The 20,604-nt window shown below is 57.1% G+C and overlaps 1 protein-coding gene across 4 annotated transcripts in view; it reads right to left on the bottom strand.

Moving 5' to 3' along the window:
• The window catches only part of ERICH1 (glutamate rich 1), a 58,115-nt gene that overhangs the window by 28,432 nt on the left and 9,079 nt on the right, over nucleotides 1-20,604 (bottom strand). For all 4 annotated transcript variants that reach the window (XM_047091081.1, XM_047091082.1, XM_047091080.1 and 1 more), the window contains one exon: nucleotides 4,259-4,405. In XM_047091081.1, coding sequence (XP_046947037.1) covers nucleotides 4,259-4,405 — 147 coding nt within the window. The remainder of the gene's footprint in view (nucleotides 1-4,258; nucleotides 4,406-20,604) is intronic.

The following is a 20,604-nucleotide window of genomic DNA, read 5'->3' as shown; positions in this document are numbered from 1 at the left end:
ATAACATGAATACATTTTCTCTTCCTTATAATTTTCTTAATGACGTTTCCTTGTCTGTAGCTGACTCTGTAGTAAGAATACAGTATATAGTACATATACAGACATGTGTTAGTTGACTGTGTTATTGGTAAGACTTCTGGTCAACAGTAGGTAAATTTCTGGGAGTCCCAACTGCCTGGAGGCTGGCATCCCGACCCCTGGCTCGTTCAAGGGTCAGCTTGACTCAACAGGAATAACTGTTGAGTAGGACCCGGGGAAACAGGAACTAGCAGGTCACTTGGGTGGTGCAAGTCTGACAGGCAAGTTGGCAAAATGAACAACAAACCTGAAGCTACTTCTCTGGGGACACGTGCTTGGGAAACGCCCGTGTGTAAAGGAGAGGTCGATGGTGACCCAGCGTATCCTTACTTCTAGAAAAGCCAGAAGAGGGGCGCCTGGGTGGCGCAGTCGGTTAAGCGTCCGACTTCAGCCAGGTCACGATCTCGCGGTCTGTGAGTTCGAGCCCCGCGTCAGGCTCTGGGCTGATGGCTCAGAGCCTGGAGCCTGTTTCCGACTCTGTGTCTCCCTCTCTCTCTGCCCCTCCCCTGTTCATGCTCTGTCTCTCTCTGTCCCAAAAATAAATAAACGTTGAAAAAAAAAATTTAATAAAAAAAAAAAAAAAAGCCAGAAGAACGTACGATGTGCTTCTCCAGTCAAGACGGGGTGGTGGGAAGCGTGCACCATCCTGCCCAGAACAACCACAAAGACAGGCCAACCTGACGAAACAAGTTCCAGATGCTGATCTCTGAGGAAGGGAACCAGCCATGAGACTGTGGCCATGCTGGCCTGGGGCGGAGTGAGCTCGAGGATTGGGGGTGGGGCCTGGCAGCTGGGGTCCAGGGAGGCCCGACGCCTGCAGGCCATGGGCAGCGTCCTCGGGAGAAGCGGGCTGCATTGAGCGAGCCCGGGGCTCTAGGGGGAGACCCTCGCGTGTTCTGCTGAGCGTGATGTGGGTGCCCCTGTGAGGAGCTGCCAGGCGGGGGCTGGGGCTCACAGCCTGGCACTGGGCAGAGCAACCTCAGGGAAGGGCCAGACAGAATTGGGAGGGTGGGCAGGAGCACAGGAGAGGTGGCCCCTTCCGACCTCCATGGGGCACCACTGGATGACAGACGGCAGCTTCTGCGGCCACGTGGACTTCTGCCTTGCCGCCTGGCCACGCGCACCCAGCCGGCCGAGATGTAAGAACATCTTAGCCCCATGGAAGTCCAACAAAACCCACAGAAAAGGACAAGGCATGGGACCAACAGGGCATCTGTAGGCTGTGGGGCAATGTCAGGTGGCCTCGTATGTGAACTTGAAGCCCTCCAAGAAACAGTTAGGGAACATTCCCCACGTGATGAAAATCACAACCCCAGAGACCCAAGAAGCTCAGAAACTCGAAGGAGAGCTGTGGAGGAAACCACACGAGGCTCCGAAAACTCAGATTGCTAGACACCAGAGGTGGGGGGTACATCCCCATACAGTCACACAACAGCACAGGACAGTGGCTACATAGACAGCAATCGCCATCATCAATATAAAGTTTCACAAGCCCCCTAGGAAGCACACATATATACTAAAGTATACACACTGTATCAGCAAGCATGAAACTACATGGGAACCGGGGCTTCCAAATTCTAGGGAGACGAGAGGGAGACGTGGCTGGAGGGTGTTCGAAGACTTCACTTACGCTGTGAAACCTCAGGGTGTACCGTGTACTGATGTGACAACTTAAACACTGCAAGGTGATGGCCACTCCCCTCACATAAGTACGACATCTATTCTCAGGAACTGTTGGGTACACGGTACAGAATCGCTAACTGTAGTCCTCACGCTGTACGTTAGCCCCAGAACTTATCCCCCTTATAACTTTAGGTCGGTTCCCGTGACCATAATCTCCCCGTCCCCCAGCCCAGCCCCCAGCAACCTCTGTCCATTCTCTCTCAGTTTGAGGTTTTCAGCGTCCACGGAAACGTGAGATCATGCTGTGCCTGTCTTTCTCTGCCTAACTTACTCACTGGGTATAAGGCCCTTGAGCTCCATTTGTTACATTTTTTTTTTTTTATACAACAGCAGGCTTTCAGGGAAGTGGCAAAGGTTAAGAAGTAAAAGACCTGGGTGGAAGGGGTTCCGAGACAGCTGTCGTATCATCAAGATTTTATAAGAAAATATTCACATCTTAATGGAAAACTGCGGTTTTTACCAAAGAGCTTTGTCTGTTTTCATGACATCTCCAGGCATTCATAGATGTGTCTCCACATACTGATTTTCACGGACCCATAAAAAGCCCAGATTCAACAGCACGAACCTACCTGACCGACGCCCAGCCACCTGCTAGCCCGCCTGTCAGCATGGAGGTGGGCATTGGTCTGGCACACGATTCCCTAAAAACAAGTTTTAAAACTGGTGCCTCCGTACATACAAGTTATAGAGCTTGAGAGCCGCCATATGGAAGACTTACTTGTGCTGTGTCTAAAGGGGATCCAACGCACCACAGCCACTTAAATAAGATACGTGATCAAGCTCTTGGCTCATTCACCCTTCTGTCCTCTGGAACTCCAACTCCCCCACAGGTTTGCCCTAATATAATAACTTTATCGCATCATGCTTCTCAAATAAGCCGTCTTCTTTAAAAAATGTCTATGATGGTAAACATAATTTTTCTACATTATTAGAATTAGTAAAAGGCAATTGATCAAAGTAACAATTACTGCTTTTAATCATTACCCACTACAGAGCAAGTCCCTTGGGCCAAGATTCTCTGCTGAGAGGGAAGGAGTATGGAAGCACATGTGTCACTGATACGAGACAGGGTCCTACAGGAACACTACCCGTTTCATTTTACAGAGGTAACTGCTCAGAAACTCTGAACACAAAAATAGGTAGAAGACGGCATGTGGCTTTTTAAAAATAGCAATATTACTTGATTCATTGAATTCTTTGTAAATAATATGCCAAAAATCACAGAGGAATCCATCATCAAACAAAATTATTACTTTTTATTAAATATTTTTAAAGTTTATTTATTTTGAGAGAGAGAGTGCGTGAGCAGGGGAGGGGCAGAGAGAGAGAGAGAGAGAGAGAATGCCAAGCAGACTTGAACCCACAAACTGTGAGATCATGACTGAGCCGAAACTAAGAGTTGGATGCTTAACTGACTGAGCCACCCAGACGCCCCTTCACGAAACTATTTTTTTTAATCTTTATTTATTTTTGAGAGAGAGACCAAGTGCGAGTGGGGGAGGAACAGAGAGAGAGGGAGACACAGAATCCAAAGAAGGCTCCAGGCTCCAAGCTATCAGCACAGGGCCTGATGCGAGGCTTGAACTCACGAACCATGAGATCGTGACCTGAGCTGAAGTCAGCCACTTAACCAACTGAGCCACCCAGGCGTCCCTTCACAAAGCTATTTTTAACGATCGGCTGATAACTCAACTATTGCCTTCAATTTTGCTGAAAGCAAAGGAATGTCAAATACGTGACTTGGAAAGAGATGTGTTGCGTGTCCTTAGAATAATTCGCTTTCTTTCTGTGAGACCAGTATTCCCAACCGTCCCTTTGGTGGGCACACCGCGGTGGTGTCTATGCCTGGTAGGTCCTCCTTTTGCAAACGGGGGACCAGCAGCTGAGCAAAGTAAGCCTGCAGGACCCTGGGCACTTGCTTGGCGCAGGAACTGGATAGTGTCGTGGACAGCAGTGTGGACAACGGTGCAGGCAGTGGTGTGGGCAATGGCGTGGAAAAGGGCGTGGACGGTGGCGAGGACAACAGTGTGGACGGTGGCACGGACAACGGTAAGGACACGTTGCTGCTGCGAACACCCACGTGAAAGTGTTTGTGCAACATGTGTTTTCACTTCTCCTGGGTGTGGACAACGACATGGAAATGGCCAGGGGTCCTCCCCATGCCCCAGCCACTGCCCCGTGCTCCCTGGCTCTCACAAGGGGTCCTCCCCGCGCCCCGGCCACAGCTCTTCACACTGCTTCCGCACCTGCACCGGGACGAGGACAGTCTCTGCCCAGCACAGTGAACTCAAGCTGGTCTTTAACGGAGGTGCCAGCACCAGCTTCTCTCCGCACTGAGCACGCTGAAGTCCACAGTGTGGGCACAGTGACCTTGCACTGCCAGATACAGGACGTGCAGGGTCACCACCCCTGACAGCCAGGCCAGGGCTGCCTGCTCCAGGGCAAAACATGACAACTGCCAGGTCACTGACCCCCCCTCCCCCCGCAAGCCCCTCACCTGTCAAGGTGGGGGCACTCCTGCCCCTGAGGTCCGTAGTGGCCACCCTCTCGGCTGGGTTTCCAGAAGCTGGAGCCACGGGTGCCCTCTTTTCTTGGCCATGGGGAACACTAGGGAAAAGCCTCCTCAGAACTTTCTCCACGAACACTACAAGTGAAAAAGAGAAGAAAGAATTATTCACGGGGGTTCATTTAAATTGCAAATGGATTTTACCTAAAATAAAGACAAAGCCTGACATTACCACCAGAGAGAAAAGGGAATGTGCGTGAGGACAACCTAGCACTGTCCCCCGAGGACCCCCAGCACCATCCCCTGAAGCCTTGCCAGCAGTGTCCCCTCAAGGACCCCCAGTACTATCCCCTAGACGATCCCCCAGCATTGTTCCCCGAGGATCCCCAGGACCATCCATCAGACGACTCCCCCAGGACTGTCCATCAGAGGACCCCCCCCCCCCCAGGACCATCCATCAGAGGACCTCCCTGCACTGTCCATCAGATGACTCTCCCAGGACTGTCCATCAGAGGACCCCCCCCAGGACCATCCATCAGAGGACCTCCCTGCACTGTCCATCAGAGGACGCCCAGAACTGTCCATCAGAGGATCCCCCCAGGACGATGCATCAGAGGACCCCCCCAGGACCATCCATCAGAGGACTTCCCTGAACTGTCCATCAGAGGACCCCCAGAACAGTCCATCAGAGGACCCCCCCCCCAGGACCATCCATCAGAGGACCCCCCTGCACTATCCATCAGAGGACCCCCAGAACAGTCCATCAGAGGACCCCCCCCCAGGACCATCCATCAGAGGAACCCCCTGCACTGTCCATCAGATGACTCTCCCAGGACTGTCCGTCAGAGGACACCCAGGACCGTCCATCAGAGGACCCCCCCCCAGGACCATCCATCAGAGGACCTCCCTGCACTGTCCATCAGAGGACGCCCAGAACTGTCCGTCAGAGGATCCCCCCAGGACGATGCATCAGAGGACCCCCCAGGACCATCCATCAGAGGACTTCCCTGAACTGTCCATCAGAGGACCCCCAGAACAGTCCATCAGAGGACCTCCCTGCACTGTCCATCAGAGGACGCCCAGAACTGTCCATCAGAGGATCCCCAGAACCATCCATCAGAGGATCCCCCCAGGACTGTACATCAGAGGACCCCCCCCCCAGGACCATCCATTAGAGGACCTCCCTGCACTGTCCATCAGAGGACGCCCAGAACTGTCCATCAGACGACTCTCCCAGGACTGTCCATCAGAGGACCCCCCCCCAGGACTGTCCATCAGAGGACCCCCAGAACTGTCCATCAGAGGAACCCCTGCACTGTCCATCAGATGACTCTCCCAGGACTGTCCATCAGAGGACCCCCCCCCAGGACCATCCATCAGAGGACCTCCCTGCACTGTCCATCAGAGGACGCCCAGAACTGTCCATCAGAGGATCCCCCCAGGACGATGCATCAGAGGACCCCCCAGGACCATCCATCAGAGGACTTCCCTGAACTGTCCATCAGAGGACCCCCAGAACAGTCCATCAGAGGACCCCCCCCAGGACCATCCATCAGAGGACCCCCCTGCACTATCCATCAGAGGACCCCCAGAACTGTCCATCAGAGGAACCCCCTGCACTGTCCATCAGATGACTCTCCCAGGACTGTCCGTCAGAGGACACCCAGCACCATCCATCAGAGGAACCCCTGCACTGTCCATCAGATGACTCTCCCAGGACTGTCCATCAGAGGACACCCAGGACTGTCCATCAGAGGACACCCCCAGGACCGTCTATCAGAGGATCCCCAGGACCGTCCATCAGAGGATCCCCCCCAGGACCATCCATCAGAGGACACCCAAGACCACCCATCAGAGGAACCCCTGCACTGTCCATCAGAGGATCCCCAGGACCACCCATCAGAGGACACCCCCAGAACCGTCCTCCAGAGGATTCCCATGACCATCCATCAGAGGACACCCCCCAGGACCACCCATCAGAGGATGCCCCCAGGACCGTCTATCAGAGGAACCCCCTGCACTGTCCATCAGATGACTCCCCCAGGACCGTCCATCAGAGAATCCCCAGGACCATCCATCAGAGGACCCCCAGAACCGTCCATCAGAGGAACCCCCTGCACTTTCCATCAGATGACTCCCCCAGGACCGTCCATCAGAGGATACCCAAGACTGTCCATCAGAGGACCTTCAGGAACATCCATCAGAAGACCCCCCAGGACTGTCCATCAGAGGACCCCCAGAACCATCCATCAGAGGATCCCCCCAGGACCGTCCATCAGAGGACCCCCCCCCCAGGACCATCCATCAGAGGACCTCCCTGCACTGTCCATCAGAGGACGCCCAGAACTGTCCGTCAGAGGATCCCCCCAGGACGATGCATCAGAGGACCCCCCAGGACCATCCATCAGAGGACTTCCCTGAACTGTCCATCAGAGGACCCCCAGAACAGTCCATCAGAGGACCCCCCCCCCAGGACCATCCATCAGAGGACCCCCCTGCACTATCCATCAGAGGACCCCCAGAACAGTCCATCAGAGGACCCCCCCCACGACCATCCATCAGAGGAACCCCCTGCACTGTCCATCAGATGACTCTCCCAGGACTGTCCGTCAGAGGACACCCAGCACCATCCATCAGAGGAACCCCCTGCACTGTCCATCAGATGACTCCCCCAGGACCGTCCATCAGAGGCCACCCAGGATCGTCCATCAGAGAATCCCCAGGACCATCCATCAGAGGACCCCCAGAACTGTCCATCAGAGGAACCCCCTGCACTTTCCATCAGATGACTCCCCCAGGACCGTCCATCAGAGGATACCCAAGACTGTCCATCAGAGGACCTTCAGGAACATCCATCAGAAGACCCCCCAGGACTGTCCATCAGATGACTCTCCCAGGACTGTCCGTCAGAGGATCCCCCCAGGACCGTCCATCAGAGGACCCCCCCCCCAGGACCATCCATCAGAGGACCTCCCTGCACTGTCCATCAGAGGACGCCCAGAACTGTCCGTCAGAGGATCCCCCCAGGACGATGCATCAGAGGACCCCCCAGGACCATCCATCAGAGGACTTCCCTGAACTGTCCATCAGAGGACACCCAGAACAGTCCATCAGAGGACCCCCCCCCAGGACCATCCATCAGAGGACCCCCCTGCACTATCCATCAGAGGACCCCCAGAACAGTCCATCAGAGGACCCCCCCCCCCAGGACCATCCATCAGAAGAACCCCCTGCACTGTCCATCAGATGACTCTCCCAGGACTGTCCGTCAGAGGACACCCAGCACCATCCATCAGAGGAACCCCTGCACTGTCCATCAGATGACTCTCCCAGGACTGTCCATCAGAGGACACCCAGGACTGTCCATCAGAGGACCCCCCCCAGGACCGTCCATCAGAGGACCCCCCTGCACTATCCATCAGAGGACCCCCAGAACAGTCCATCAGAGGACCCCCCCCCCAGGACCATCCATCAGAGGACCCCCCTGCACTATCCATCAGAGGACCCCCAGAACAGTCCATCAGAGGACCCCCCCCAGGACCATCCATCAGAGGACCCCCCTGCACTATCCATCAGAGGACCCCCAGAACTGTCCATCAGAGGAAACCCCTGCACTGTCCATCAGAGGACATCCCCAGGACCGTCCATCAGAGGACCCCCCAGGACCGTCCACCAGAGGATCCCCCCAGGACCGTCCACCAGAGGACCCCCCCCAGGACCGTCCATCAGAGGACCCCCCCCAGGACCGTCCATCAGAGGACCCCCCAGGACCGTCCATCAGAGGAACCCCTGGGACCGTCCATCAGAGGACACTCCAGCACCATCTTCCAAGGGCCCCTAGCACTCTCCATCAGGGGACCCCCAGCTTGGTCCATCAGAGGACCCACTCCCTACAGGACCAGCAGCCTGGATGTCCACAGGTGTGGGGACAGGAGCCAGGCTGGGAAGAGAGGGCAGCAGGCCTGGAGAGTGGAGCATAGGAACTCAGGTGTTTATGACCGGGTTTACAAGTAGTCTTTCTTCCCTGCAATGTTCTCTCTCTTTGAAATTGTGTAAAGTACAGACTGAACCAGCCTCCAAATTTGGGGTCCAGGTCCTGGATGCAAAGTGTCCCCCTAGACAGGATCACACAGAGTAGCTCGGGGCGAGGGGTGGTGCCGGGCAGACGGAGCAGGGCCCGGGGGGCCCACAGCACAGGACACTCCCTGGGGAAGCGCATCCGCACACACTCCCCGCCGCGCTCAGGAAGACAAGCCTGGTTCCAGCAAGTACAGGGAGATTTTCCACTTTGTTTATTTTAGTTGACATTCTGCTTTAACCGGGGAGAAAGCTGTCATAATGAATAAGCATTTCTGTCCGGATATAATGTGGATAAAGAACGGGCTTGAATCTCAAAACGGCATCTTGGAAGAGGTGAGGGAAAGCGTAATAAAGTAAGTTTGTTTTAACCTTGGTAAATGTAGAAACGGGTGCGTGGAGGAGAGAGCTGCTCTGGGGTGGCCAGCAGTCAGGCAGAGTCAGTGCGCTCGGGGCAGGCAGGCCAGCTTCCAGATCCCTCCATCGCTGGGCGCATGGGGACTGGAAGTGGGTGGCCCTCGGCAGGGACAGGACCCTGAAGTCACAGACCCTCCCAATCTCATCACACTCTCAGGCAGTGTCCCTACTAGAAATGACTCCCACTGACCCGGCCGAGTTATAGAAACACAATTAGGGTTTAAAAATACGAAAGGGTGCCCTCCACCCTGATGGCTCCTCAGATAATCTACTAAAACCAGGCCGGCACTGGGAGCTTGGCAGCCTGGTGGCTCCCAGGGAGGAAGGAAAACCGTCCGTGCTAGTGACACAACCATCTAAGGCCACAGGTCCTAGCAGTAAAAGATTCCCCATGCACTTTTGTTGAATGTTCTACAAAATCTTCACTGGCATAGGACCTGGCACAAAGCGTGTTTCCAGTACAATCTGCTGAGGGGAAGCGTTCCCAGAGCCTTCTGCAGAACACGTTCACAGGCAGGGTGTCTCGGAGCAGCACCCAAACTGGATTGTGGGGAGAAGCAGCTTGTTTTGCACATTAAAAAAAAAATGGTCCGTGGTACTCAATGATATCAGTTAGAAATTCCATCGCCGTGTGATTCCTTAAAGGGCAGAGAGGAATGTTCTGTTAGGTGGGACCCCGGGTTAAGGCTAGCTGAGCCCCAGCACTTCCCATCACAAGATGGGCAGAAGCGCCCCCGACATGGCAGCACTGAGACAGGCATGGCTGTGTGACAGACGTGGCTGCACCTACCACATGCGGCTCTCCCACCTCACCCACGAGTAGGGCTCTCTGGGGTGCCTCTCCCCCTCACACACTTCCCACCAGCCACTAAAGGGCGAACCTCCACACCCACGCTGGTGTTTACGCACAGCACTTGTTATTTCAACGACGCAGAACTGAACTCGCCTTTCCCACCCCATGTTGTATGCCCAGGGCCACTTCCCGACACCACGAGCGGCTCCAGCCTCATCGTGTACAAGCAGCCGGTGTCAGAAGCAGGGCCTGGACGTGCCTGTGAGGAACAGGGGCACATGCAGTGCACCTCGTCTGTCTAGGATGCCGGCGGCTGGAAACCCGGGGTGATCATCAGTGACCTGAGCCGCTGTGAACAAGCCTCCAGACAACCTCCGATCGCAGGAAAAGAGGCCGCGTACTCAAGGCTTGAAGACAAATGTAAACACAAACACAACTTAAATATAAAAGTTCTGCACTTCAGCTTTAAATCCCATGTGACCACGTGGAGGTGGAGGGAGAACAGTGCAGATTCAGATGTGCCGATTCACGAAGGCCGAGAAGGTCTGTTCAGTTTACATTTTAGCAAATGATAGACACAGTTCCCCTACCTTTGCCTTTAAAACTGGGCCCAGTGGGGCACCTGGTTGGCTCAGTCGGTTAGGGGTCCAACTTCAGCTCAGGTCATGATCTCACGGTTCATGGGTTTGAGCCCCGTGTCGGGCTCTGTGCTGACAGCTCAGAGACTGAGGCCTGCTTCTGATTCTGTGTCTCCCTCTGTCTCTGCCCCTCCCACACTCATGTTCTGTCTCTCTCTGTCTCAACAAATAAACACTAAAAACAAACAAACAAATGCAACCCAGTGGTCCAACAGCCAGAACAGAAAGAAAACCTTTCAGCACCCTAAGCTAAGCTGGGTTAAGGATCTCGTAAACCCAAGTGGCGAACGTGATTTCTCTCCTGCACTAGCAGGTGTTAAAACCTCATAAGCAAAAACGTCCTTTCCCGCGGGACTAGGTGCTTCTCAGGACAAGGCTGGCATCTGGCTCTCCAGAAGCTGGAGGTGCTCGAGAGACTCCTTCCTACCCCCGCTCCTTGGTACAGTACTGTCACAGGAGAATGAGTACTTGGTACACAATTCCTGACAGTCGTTGGGATTGACGAGGATACCGAACACTGGAAATGCTGGCTTTACGTCCTACTGTCCGTGATCCATGAGTTACTTACAAAGCGCACCATCAACAGGCACAAGAACAGATGATCTAAGAGATGTCATGATGGGTTTCTCAATGTCAAGGGGGAGTTTTGTCTTCAATGAGAATTTTAATTAATAAATCTGAACCCAATCTAACTATCCAGGTATCTCAGAATGAAATCATCTTGCTAATAAATGCACATCTGATGCTTTCAATTGCCAGAACTTAAAGCATAACGTCTTTGTAAAAATATCACTTTAATTAAAAAAAATCAGCTTTAAGGAGCAATGTATAACAAAATAACAATTACTTTCTGGCAACTAATATTGCTGGAAGATTCAGTCACGTGCCTCGCTCTATCTCAGTGTTGAGACGACACGATAAAGTCGGGAATGAGACTCTGTGGGGTGCCTGACCTTCAGGTCTGCACAGCTGTGCCGAGACAAACAAGCCCTCGGTCCACCGCATGCACACAGCAACACTGCAGCTCTAGGGGACAATGTGGCCACGGTGCATGGAAGCAGCCACGTGGACTCTCCTGTCGCTAAAAGAGTTCGTAGTTTATTTAAACAGAAGTAGCCAGCTATTTCAGGCCTAACAACATGTTGTACAGCCACTTAAACTCTCACTGCTACTCAGAGCCTATAGAGTTATGAATGAAACATGTACTCGACGAACCGCTTGATGGCTTCCTGCAAATATGGACTTGATTCTGTAAACAAAGCATGTCTTCCAACTGGCCAAATCTACTTAGTGAGTCATGTTAAAGGCAGAGCAGGAAAGAAAGTACAGTAAAACCCTGGATTGCGAGTGACTTGTTCGGAGTGTTCCGTGAGGCGAGCAAACATTTCCAATAAATTTTAACTTGATAAACGAGTGAGGTCTTACAATACAAGCCGTATGTGACAACAAACGTCACGTGATCACAACTGAGCCGATGGTTCTTCTCTCTCTCGCTCTTGCTGCAGGATTGGGCATGATCGTCAATGCAATGTCACGGTTCCGTGAAACCCTCAAAAGGAGGCAAAGGCAAGTGTCATTGGGTAGGTTCCTTGTTAAAGCTGCACGAAAAGAAAAAGATTCCGTTGAGCCAACAGATGGCAGTCATTCTGTCAGTGACAGTGGAAGTCATCCTACATAGTAACTAACCCTCCTCTCTCCGGTCTTCCTCACGCTGGCCATGAAGGTTTTCAAAGATAAGTGCAAGTCAGTTGGTTTATTTTTATTATTTTGTATTATATTACAGTATTGTAATCATTTTTATATGAATATTTTTGTGTGGAACGAATCATCTGAGTTTCCATTATTTCTTTGGAGAAATTCACTTTCACGTAGAAGAAGTGCTTTGGATTACAAGCATGTTTCCAGAATGATCTTTGCTCGCAAACCAAGGTTTTACCATATCATTATGTCTTTCAGGATGCTGGTACATAGCAAAGCATCATTTTTAAAAAGTCTTTCATTTCTGGTTTGCTGAAATGCACCTTTTGACCTTGTGTGTGTGTGTGTTTACTCACTACAAATGTTAATTCTTCTTCAACGCAATTACTGGGTTTAAATCTCACATTCGGGCATAAAAAGGGAAGAGTATATTCCATTTTTAACAAAGGTGTTAACGGCAGCATTTCAAGGAATTGCTTTCCCATTTGACGTGATGTTAGAGCAGAAGCCTGAGAATGCCATGTGTGCGGTGTGCAGCAAGCTTCTGGAGGGCAAGCAGGTAAGCCCTCCCAGGTGAGCTCCCCCAGGTGAGCCCCCGAAGATGAGTCTCCTAGGTGAGCCCCTGCAGGTGAGCCCCCCAGGTGAACTCCCACAGGTGAGTCCCCCAGGTGAGCCCCTGCAGGTGAGCTCCTGCAGGTGAGTTCTCCTAGGTGAGCCCTCGAAGGTGAGCTCCCACAGGTGAGCTCCCACAAGTGAGCCCCCACAGGTAAGTCTCCCAGGTGAGTCCCCCAGGTGAGCTCCTGCAGGTGAGTTCTCCTAGGTGAGCCCTCGAAGGTGAGCTCCCACAGGTGGGCCCCTGCAGGTGAGTCCCCTGGGTGAGCTCCCGCAGGTGAGTCCCTGCAGGTGAGTTCCTCCAGGTGAGCCCTCACAGATGAGTCCCCGCAGGTGAGCTCTCCTAGGTGAGCCCACGAAGGTGAGCTCACGCAGGTGAGCTCCCACAAGCGAGCCCTCACAGGTAAGTCCGCTGGTGAGCCCCCCAGGTGAGCTCCCGCAGGTGAGTCCCTGCAGCTGAGCTCCTCCAGGTGACCCCCCCCCCGGGTAAGCCCCCGCAGGTGAGTCCCCCCGGGGGGGGGGGGGTTCCCGCAGGTGAGTCCCTGCAGGTGAGCTCCTGCAGGTGAGTTCTCCTAGGTGAGCCCTCGAAGGTGAGCTCCCACAGGTGGGCCCCTGCAGGTGAGTCCCCTGGGTGAGCTCCCACAGGTGAGTCCCTGCAGGTGAGTTCCTCCAGGTGAGCCCTCACAGATGAGTCCCCGCAGGTGAGCTCTCCTAGGTGAGCCCACGAAGGTGAGCTCACGCAGGTGAGCTCCCACAAGCGAGCCCTCACAGGTAAGTCCGCTGGTGAGCCCCCCAGGTGAGCTCCCGCAGGTGAGTCCCTGCAGGTGAGTTCCTCCAGGTGAGCCCTCACAGATGAGTCCCCGCAGGTGAGCTCTCCTAGGTGAGCCCACGAAGGTGAGCTCACGCAGGTGAGCTCCCACAAGCGAGCCCTCACAGGTAAGTCCGCTGGTGAGCCCCCCAGGTGAGCTCCCGCAGGTGAGTCCCTGCAGGTGAGTTCCTCCAGGTGAGCCCTCACAGATGAGTCCCCGCAGGTGAGCTCTCCTAGGTGAGCCCACGAAGGTGAGCTCACGCAGGTGAGCTCCCACAAGCGAGCCCTCACAGGTAAGTCCGCTGGTGAGCCCCCCAGGTGAGCTCCCGCAGGTGAGTCCCTGCAGCTGAGCTCCTCCAGGTGACCCCCCCCCCCAGGTAAGCCCCCGCAGGTGAGTCCCCCTGGGGGGGGGTTCCCGCAGGTGAGTCCCTGCAGGTGAGCTCCTCCAGGTGAGCCCTCACAGATGAGTCCCCGCAGGGGAGTCCCCCCTCGCCCCCAGGTGAGCTCACGCAGGTGAGCTCCCACAAGTGAGCCTTCACAGGTAAGTCCCCCGGTGAGCCCCCCAGGTGAGCCCCCGCAGGTGAGTCCCTGCAGGTGAGCTCCTCCGGGTGAGCCCCCCCAGGTGAGTCCCCGCAGGTGAGTCCCCCCTCGCCCCCAGGTGAGCTCCTGCAGGACAGCTGGCTGCACTCTGCAGCACTTCCTAGCCAGGCAGTCTCACAATAGGGGAAAATGGCTGTGTGCTCCATTTGAAAAAGCTCTTATGAAAAAAGGAAAGGAAATAGGAACATTTTCTTTTAGAATATTCCATTCTGAAAAAAGCAAAAGAGAATTATAAAAGGTGGCACAGAAAAAGCACCCCATGACCTTTGACACCACTGAGGAAGTTACCCCCCCCCCCCATCAATATCAGGAATGTTTTTCTTTCTCTTAAAAAAGTTCACTTGGATCACCAAGTAATACAGGTTCCCCTCAGTATTTGTGTTCACAGTCTACTTTATTTAAAGTGGGGGAGCGGCTGTGCATTTAGTCCTCCTAAGTATACGCCATACATCTGGAGAGCTGTCTGGTGCGGATGAGAAGTGTTTACTCCTTTGTGATTCTACAGGCAAATTTGTCAGAACCTGCGTTCTCATCCCTGCAAACCACAGGCTTCCCGGAATCATAGTCCAGAAACACTGCTACTGAAAACAGAAGCTCGGTGGCCGTGGCCGAGAGACCGTGCCCTGTCCTCACCTTGGCCTGACGCCAGGAAAACCGCCCAGAGTGCACCAGTGACAGACACACACGCACTAGTCACGGCTCCGGCGAGAAGGGAGAAATCTCCCATCTCAGCAAGAGCCAGGTCGAGCCATCGCCCCTTTCCATCCTGAAATGGATGACTTCTGAGTATCTTGTTTTAACAGACGCTTTACGTTTCTCACGGTTACTGTATTTCTTGGGATCTCACGTTCTGAATTTTATCTTTGCCGCAAAGACGGCGTTCAAATGCCTGCCTGGTACCTGCCAGCCTATCCATAGCTTTCTCAACAATGTTCAATGTTTTATTTTTCCATTTTATCCCCATAATGAAGCAAGGCGTTTAACCACTGTCTGTAATCAAGGAATAAAGGAATAAATTGATAATAGCACTATATCACTTCACAAGATAGAAAAGTTCAGTATAATATGTTAATTTAATAAATGACACTTTCTTAATGAGTTTCATAATAGAATCATAAATGTAAGAATGATGAGCTAAGATTTAAGCAAGAGTTGGCAAGCTTTCTGAAATACTCATTAAAAGGGAAATAGTACTCAAAATAGAAGCAGAGACTGCTCTCAGATGGGACGTACTTAGAACATACACCACGAGTGACACGTGCTCTCCCGTGTAAGGATTGATGTACACCGAATATTCATTTTCTCCCAAACTTTCACATTAATGAAAAGTCCAAAGTTTGTCTCTAATTCTTGCAGAGTGTCAACATCACTGACTGGATCAGCCACCAGTGGGCACGGCGGAGCCCTGCCCCACGCGGGACCCCGAAGGACACGCCGCGGACCAGGGCGCGGCCCAGCAAGGGCCTTGAGAAACTTGCTTCAACATCCTGGGGACCCAGGATAACCCGTCACGTTTACTCCAGAACTTTTATCGCTCCCAGTTCGACGAAGAGTGGCTCTTCGTCGCTCAGATCTCGAATTCTGCCCAAAGCGCACAAGGTGAGACTGGCCGCGGGTCACTGGCACGAGTAGGGAGGTTAACCGCTTGCTTTGCGCAAAAGCACACTGGGGAGTGCCCACTCCCTCCACTGCCCAACGTTACCCCACGGGTGTCCCTAAAGCCACCTCCACTTGGGGACTGGGCCTCCTCCAGGCGCCTCCTCTCCAGCCCCCGAGCCAGGCACGCGTGGGCCTCCCCCCAAACAATGCCCTCCCATGCTGGCTGTCGGTGCTGCTCTGTGTCACCGTCAGCCGGGCTGTGACTGTGGACCACGCACTTCACGTGTGCCTTCGGGCAGAGCCCTTAGGATAAGGCCAGTGTCACCACACGCTGCGCGCAGTTCACCTTCAGGGTACAGCTGCCCCTTGAACGATGTGGGGTTTGGGCATGGACCTTTGTGTCCTTGAAATTCCCCGTCAGGAGAACTTGTGAGTCTCCCTAAACTTGACCAGAAGTCTGGCCAATAGCAGTCGATGAACACTTGCCTTGTACACTACATGTATCCTGTCGTGCGTTCTCACAACAAAGGAAACCAGAGAGAAGAGAAGGTCATTAGGAAAGCCGCTCGGAAGGGACAACACACTCATCGCACTGCACGGTTCTGACCGGAAAACACCCACGTACAAGTGGACGCATGCACTTCAAACCCGTGTTGTTCCAGGATGAGCTGGGTGATGATGTTCTGACATCTTAAAACTTTCTGGCTGCGGAGACCACCACTCCCAGGGCAGCCCAGTCTTAAGAGAGAGCAAAGCAGGGCAGTCACGTCCATGTGCAAACTGCTCCATCCAGAGCCCTGCCTCCCCATCTGTCCTGCACCCAGGAGCGGCACCCCTCGGCTCTCCCTCCCCATCTGTCCCCCTGCCCCAGGAGCAGCACCCCTCTGCTCTCCCTCCCCATCTGTCCCCCTGCCCCAGGAGCAGCACCCCTCTGCTCTGCCTCGCCCATCTGTCCTGCACCCAGGAGCGGCACCCCTCGGCTCTCCCTCCCCATCTGTCCCCCTGCCCCAGGAGCAGCACCCCTCTGCTCTCCCTCCCCATCTGTCCCCCTGCCCCCTGCCCCTAGGAGCAGCACCCCTCCGCCCTGCCTCCCCCATCTGCCCTGCCCCCAGGAGCAGCACCCCTCTGCTCTGCCTCCCCCATCTGTCCTGCACCCAGGAGCAGCACCCCTCTGCTCTGCCTCCCCCATCTGTCCTGCACCCAGGAGCAGCACCCCTCTGCTCTGCCTCCCCCATCTGTCCTGCACCCAGGAGCAGCACCCCTCTGCTCTGCCTCCCCCATCTGTCCTGCACCCAGGAGCAGCACCCCTCTGCTCTGCCTCCCCCATCTGTCCTGCACCCAGGAGCGGCACCCCTCGGCTCTCCCTCCCCATCTGTCCCCCTGCCCCAGGAGCAGCACCCCTCTGCTCTCCCTCCCCATCTGTCCCCCTGCCCCCTGCCCCTAGGAGCAGCACCCCTCCGCCCTGCCTCCCCCATCTGCCCTGCCCCCAGGAGCAGCACCCCTCTGCTCTGCCTCCCCCATCTGTCCTGCACCCAGGAGCAGCACCCCTCTGCTCTGCCTCCCCCATCTGTCCTGCACCCAGGAGCAGCAACCCTCTGCTCTGCCTCCCCCATCTGCCCTGCCCCCAGGAGCAGCACCCCTCTGCTCTGCCTCCCCCATCTGTCCTGCACCCAGGAGCAGCACCCCTCTGCTCTGCCTCCCCCATCTGTCCTGCACCCAGGAGCGGCACCCCTCGGCTCTCCCTCCCCATCTGTCCCCCTGCCCCAGGAGCAGCACCCCTCTGCTCTCCCTCCCCATCTGTCCCCCTGCCCCCTGCCCCTAGGAGCAGCACCCCTCCGCCCTGCCTCCCCCATCTGCCCTGCCCCCAGGAGCAGCACCCCTCTGCTCTGCCTCCCCCATCTGTCCTGCACCCAGGAGCGGCACCCCTCGGCTATCCCTCCCCATCTGTCCCCCTGCCCCAGGAGCAGCACCCCTCTGCTCTCCCTCCCCATCTGTCCCCCTGCCCCAGGAGCAGCACCCCTCTGCTCTGCCTCGCCCATCTGTCCTGCACCCAGGAGCGGCACCCCTCGGCTCTCCCTCCCCATCTGTCCCCCTGCCCCAGGAGCAGCACCCCTCTGCTCTCCCTCCCCATCTGTCCCCCTGCCCCCTGCCCCTAGGAGCAGCACCCCTCCGCCCTGCCTCCCCCATCTGCCCTGCCCCCAGGAGCAGCACCCCTCTGCTCTGCCTCCCCCATCTGTCCTGCACCCAGGAGCAGCACCCCTCTGCTCTGCCTCCCCCATCTGTCCTGCACCCAGGAGCAGCACCCCTCTGCTCTGCCTCCCCCATCTGTCCTGCACCCAGGAGCAGCACCCCTCTGCTCTGCCTCCCCCATCTGTCCTGCACCCAGGAGCAGCACCCCTCTGCTCTGCCTCCCCCATCTGTCCTGCACCCAGGAGCGGCACCCCTCGGCTCTCCCTCCCCATCTGTCCCCCTGCCCCAGGAGCAGCACCCCTCTGCTCTCCCTCCCCATCTGTCCCCCTGCCCCCTGCCCCTAGGAGCAGCACCCCTCCGCCCTGCCTCCCCCATCTGCCCTGCCCCCAGGAGCAGCACCCCTCTGCTCTGCCTCCCCCATCTGTCCTGCACCCAGGAGCAGCACCCCTCTGCTCTGCCTCCCCCATCTGTCCTGCACCCAGGAGCAGCAACCCTCTGCTCTGCCTCCCCCATCTGCCCTGCCCCCAGGAGCAGCACCCCTCTGCTCTGCCTCCCCCATCTGTCCTGCACCCAGGAGCAGCACCCCTCTGCTCTGCCTCCCCCATCTGTCCTGCACCCAGGAGCGGCACCCCTCGGCTCTCCCTCCCCATCTGTCCCCCTGCCCCAGGAGCAGCACCCCTCTGCTCTCCCTCCCCATCTGTCCCCCTGCCCCCTGCCCCTAGGAGCAGCACCCCTCCGCCCTGCCTCCCCCATCTGCCCTGCCCCCAGGAGCAGCACCCCTCTGCTCTGCCTCCCCCATCTGTCCTGCACCCAGGAGCGGCACCCCTCGGCTCTCCCTCCCCATCTGTCCCCCTGCCCCAGGAGCAGCACCCCTCTGCTCTCCCTCCCCATCTGTCCCCCTGCCCCCTGCCCCTAGGAGCAGCACCCCTCCGCCCTGCCTCCCCCATCTGCCCTGCCCCCAGGAGCAGCACCCCTCTGCTCTGCCTCCCCCATCTGCCCTGCCCCCAGGAGCAGCACCCCTCTGCTCTGCCTCCCCCATCTGTCCTGCACCCAGGAGCAGCACCCCTCTGCTCTGCCTCCCCCATCTGTCCTGCACCCAGGAGCAGCACCCCTCTGCTCTGCCTCCCCCATCTGCCCTGCCCCCAGGAGCAGCACCCCTCTGCTCTGCCTCCCCCATCTGTCCTGCACCCAGGAGCGGCACCCCTCGGCTATCCCTCCCCATCTGTCCCCCTGCCCCAGGAGCAGCACCCCTCTGCTCTGCCTCCCCCATCTGCCCTGCCCCCAGGAGCAGCACCCCTCTGCTCTGCCTCCCCCATCTGTCCTGCACCCAGGAGCAGCACCCCTCTGCTCTGCCTCCCCCATCTGCCCTGCCCCCAGGAGCAGCACCCCTCTGCTCTGCCTCCCCCATCTGTCCTGCACCCAGGAGCAGCACCCCTCTGCTCTACCTCCCCCATCTGTCCTGCACCCAGGAGCGGCACCCCTCGGCTCTCCCTCCCCATCTGTCCCCCTGCCCCAGGAGCAGCACCCCTCTGCTCTGCCTCCCCCATCTGCCCTGCCCCCAGGAGCAGCACCCCTCTGCTCTGCCTCCCCCATCTGTCCTGCACCCAGGAGCAGCACCCCTCTGCTCTGCCTCCCCCATCTGCCCTGCCCCCAGGAGCAGCACCCCTCTGCTCTGCCTCCCCCATCTGTCCTGCACCCAGGAGCAGCACCCCTCTGCTCTGCCTCCCCCATCTGTCCTGCACCCAGGAGCGGCACCCCTCGGCTCTCCCTCCCCATCTGTCCCCCTGCCCCAGGAGCAGCACCCCTCTGCTCTGCCTCCCCCATCTGCCCTGCCCCCAGGAGCAGCACCCCTCTGCTCTGCCTCCCCCATCTGTCCTGCACCCAGGAGCGGCACCCCTCTGCTCTCCCTCCCCATCTGTCCCCCTGCCCCCTGCCCCTAGGAGCAGCACCCCTCCGCCCTGCCTCCCCCATCTGCCCTGCCCCAGGAGCAGCACCCCTCTGCTCTGCCTCCCCCATCTGTCCTGCACCCAGGAGCAGCACCCCTCTGCTCTGCCTCCCCCATCTGTCCTGCACCCAGGAGCAGCACCCCTCTGCTCTGCCTCCCCCATCTGCCCTGCCCCCAGGAGCAGCACCCCTCTGCTCTGCCTCCCCCATCTGTCCTGCACCCAGGAGCGGCACCCCTCGGCTATCCCTCCCCATCTGTCCCCCTGCCCCAGGAGCAGCACCCCTCTGCTCTGCCTCCCCCATCTGCCCTGCCCCCAGGAGCAGCACCCCTCTGCTCTGCCTCCCCCATCTGTCCTGCACCCAGGAGCAGCACCCCTCTGCTCTGCCTCCCCCATCTGCCCTGCCCCCAGGAGCAGCACCCCTCTGCTCTGCCTCCCCCATCTGTCCTGCACCCAGGAGCAGCACCCCTCTGCTCTGCCTCCCCCATCTGCCCTGCCCCCAGGAGCAGCACCCCTCTGCTCTGCCTCCCCCATCTGTCCTGCACCCAGGAGCAGCACCCCTCTGCTCTGCCTCCCCCATCTGTCCTGCACCCAGGAGCAGCAACCCTCTGCTCTGCCTCCCCCATCTGCCCTGCCCCCAGGAGCAGCACCCCTCTGCTCTGCCTCCCCCATCTGTCCTGCACCCAGGAGCAGCACCCCTCTGCTCTGCCTCCCCCATCTGTCCTGCACCCAGGAGCGGCACCCCTCGGCTCTCCCTCCCCATCTGTCCCCCTGCCCCAGGAGCAGCACCCCTCTGCTCTCCCTCCCCATCTGTCCCCCTGCCCCCTGCCCCTAGGAGCAGCACCCCTCCGCCCTGCCTCCCCCATCTGCCCTGCCCCAGGAGCAGCACCCCTCTGCTCTGCCTCCCCCATCTGTCCTGCACCCAGGAGCAGCACCCCTCTGCTCTGCCTCCCCCATCTGTC

Source organism: Lynx rufus, unplaced genomic scaffold (assembly GCF_022079265.1).
Source record: "Lynx rufus isolate CCGP_SWC_20201006 ecotype Redwood Valley unplaced genomic scaffold, mLynRuf1.p SCAF_3, whole genome shotgun sequence".
NCBI classification, from domain to species: domain Eukaryota; kingdom Metazoa; phylum Chordata; class Mammalia; order Carnivora; family Felidae; genus Lynx; species Lynx rufus.
The sequence above is the reverse complement of the archived record's forward strand: the minus strand, read 5'-3'. Positions and strand labels throughout refer to the sequence as shown.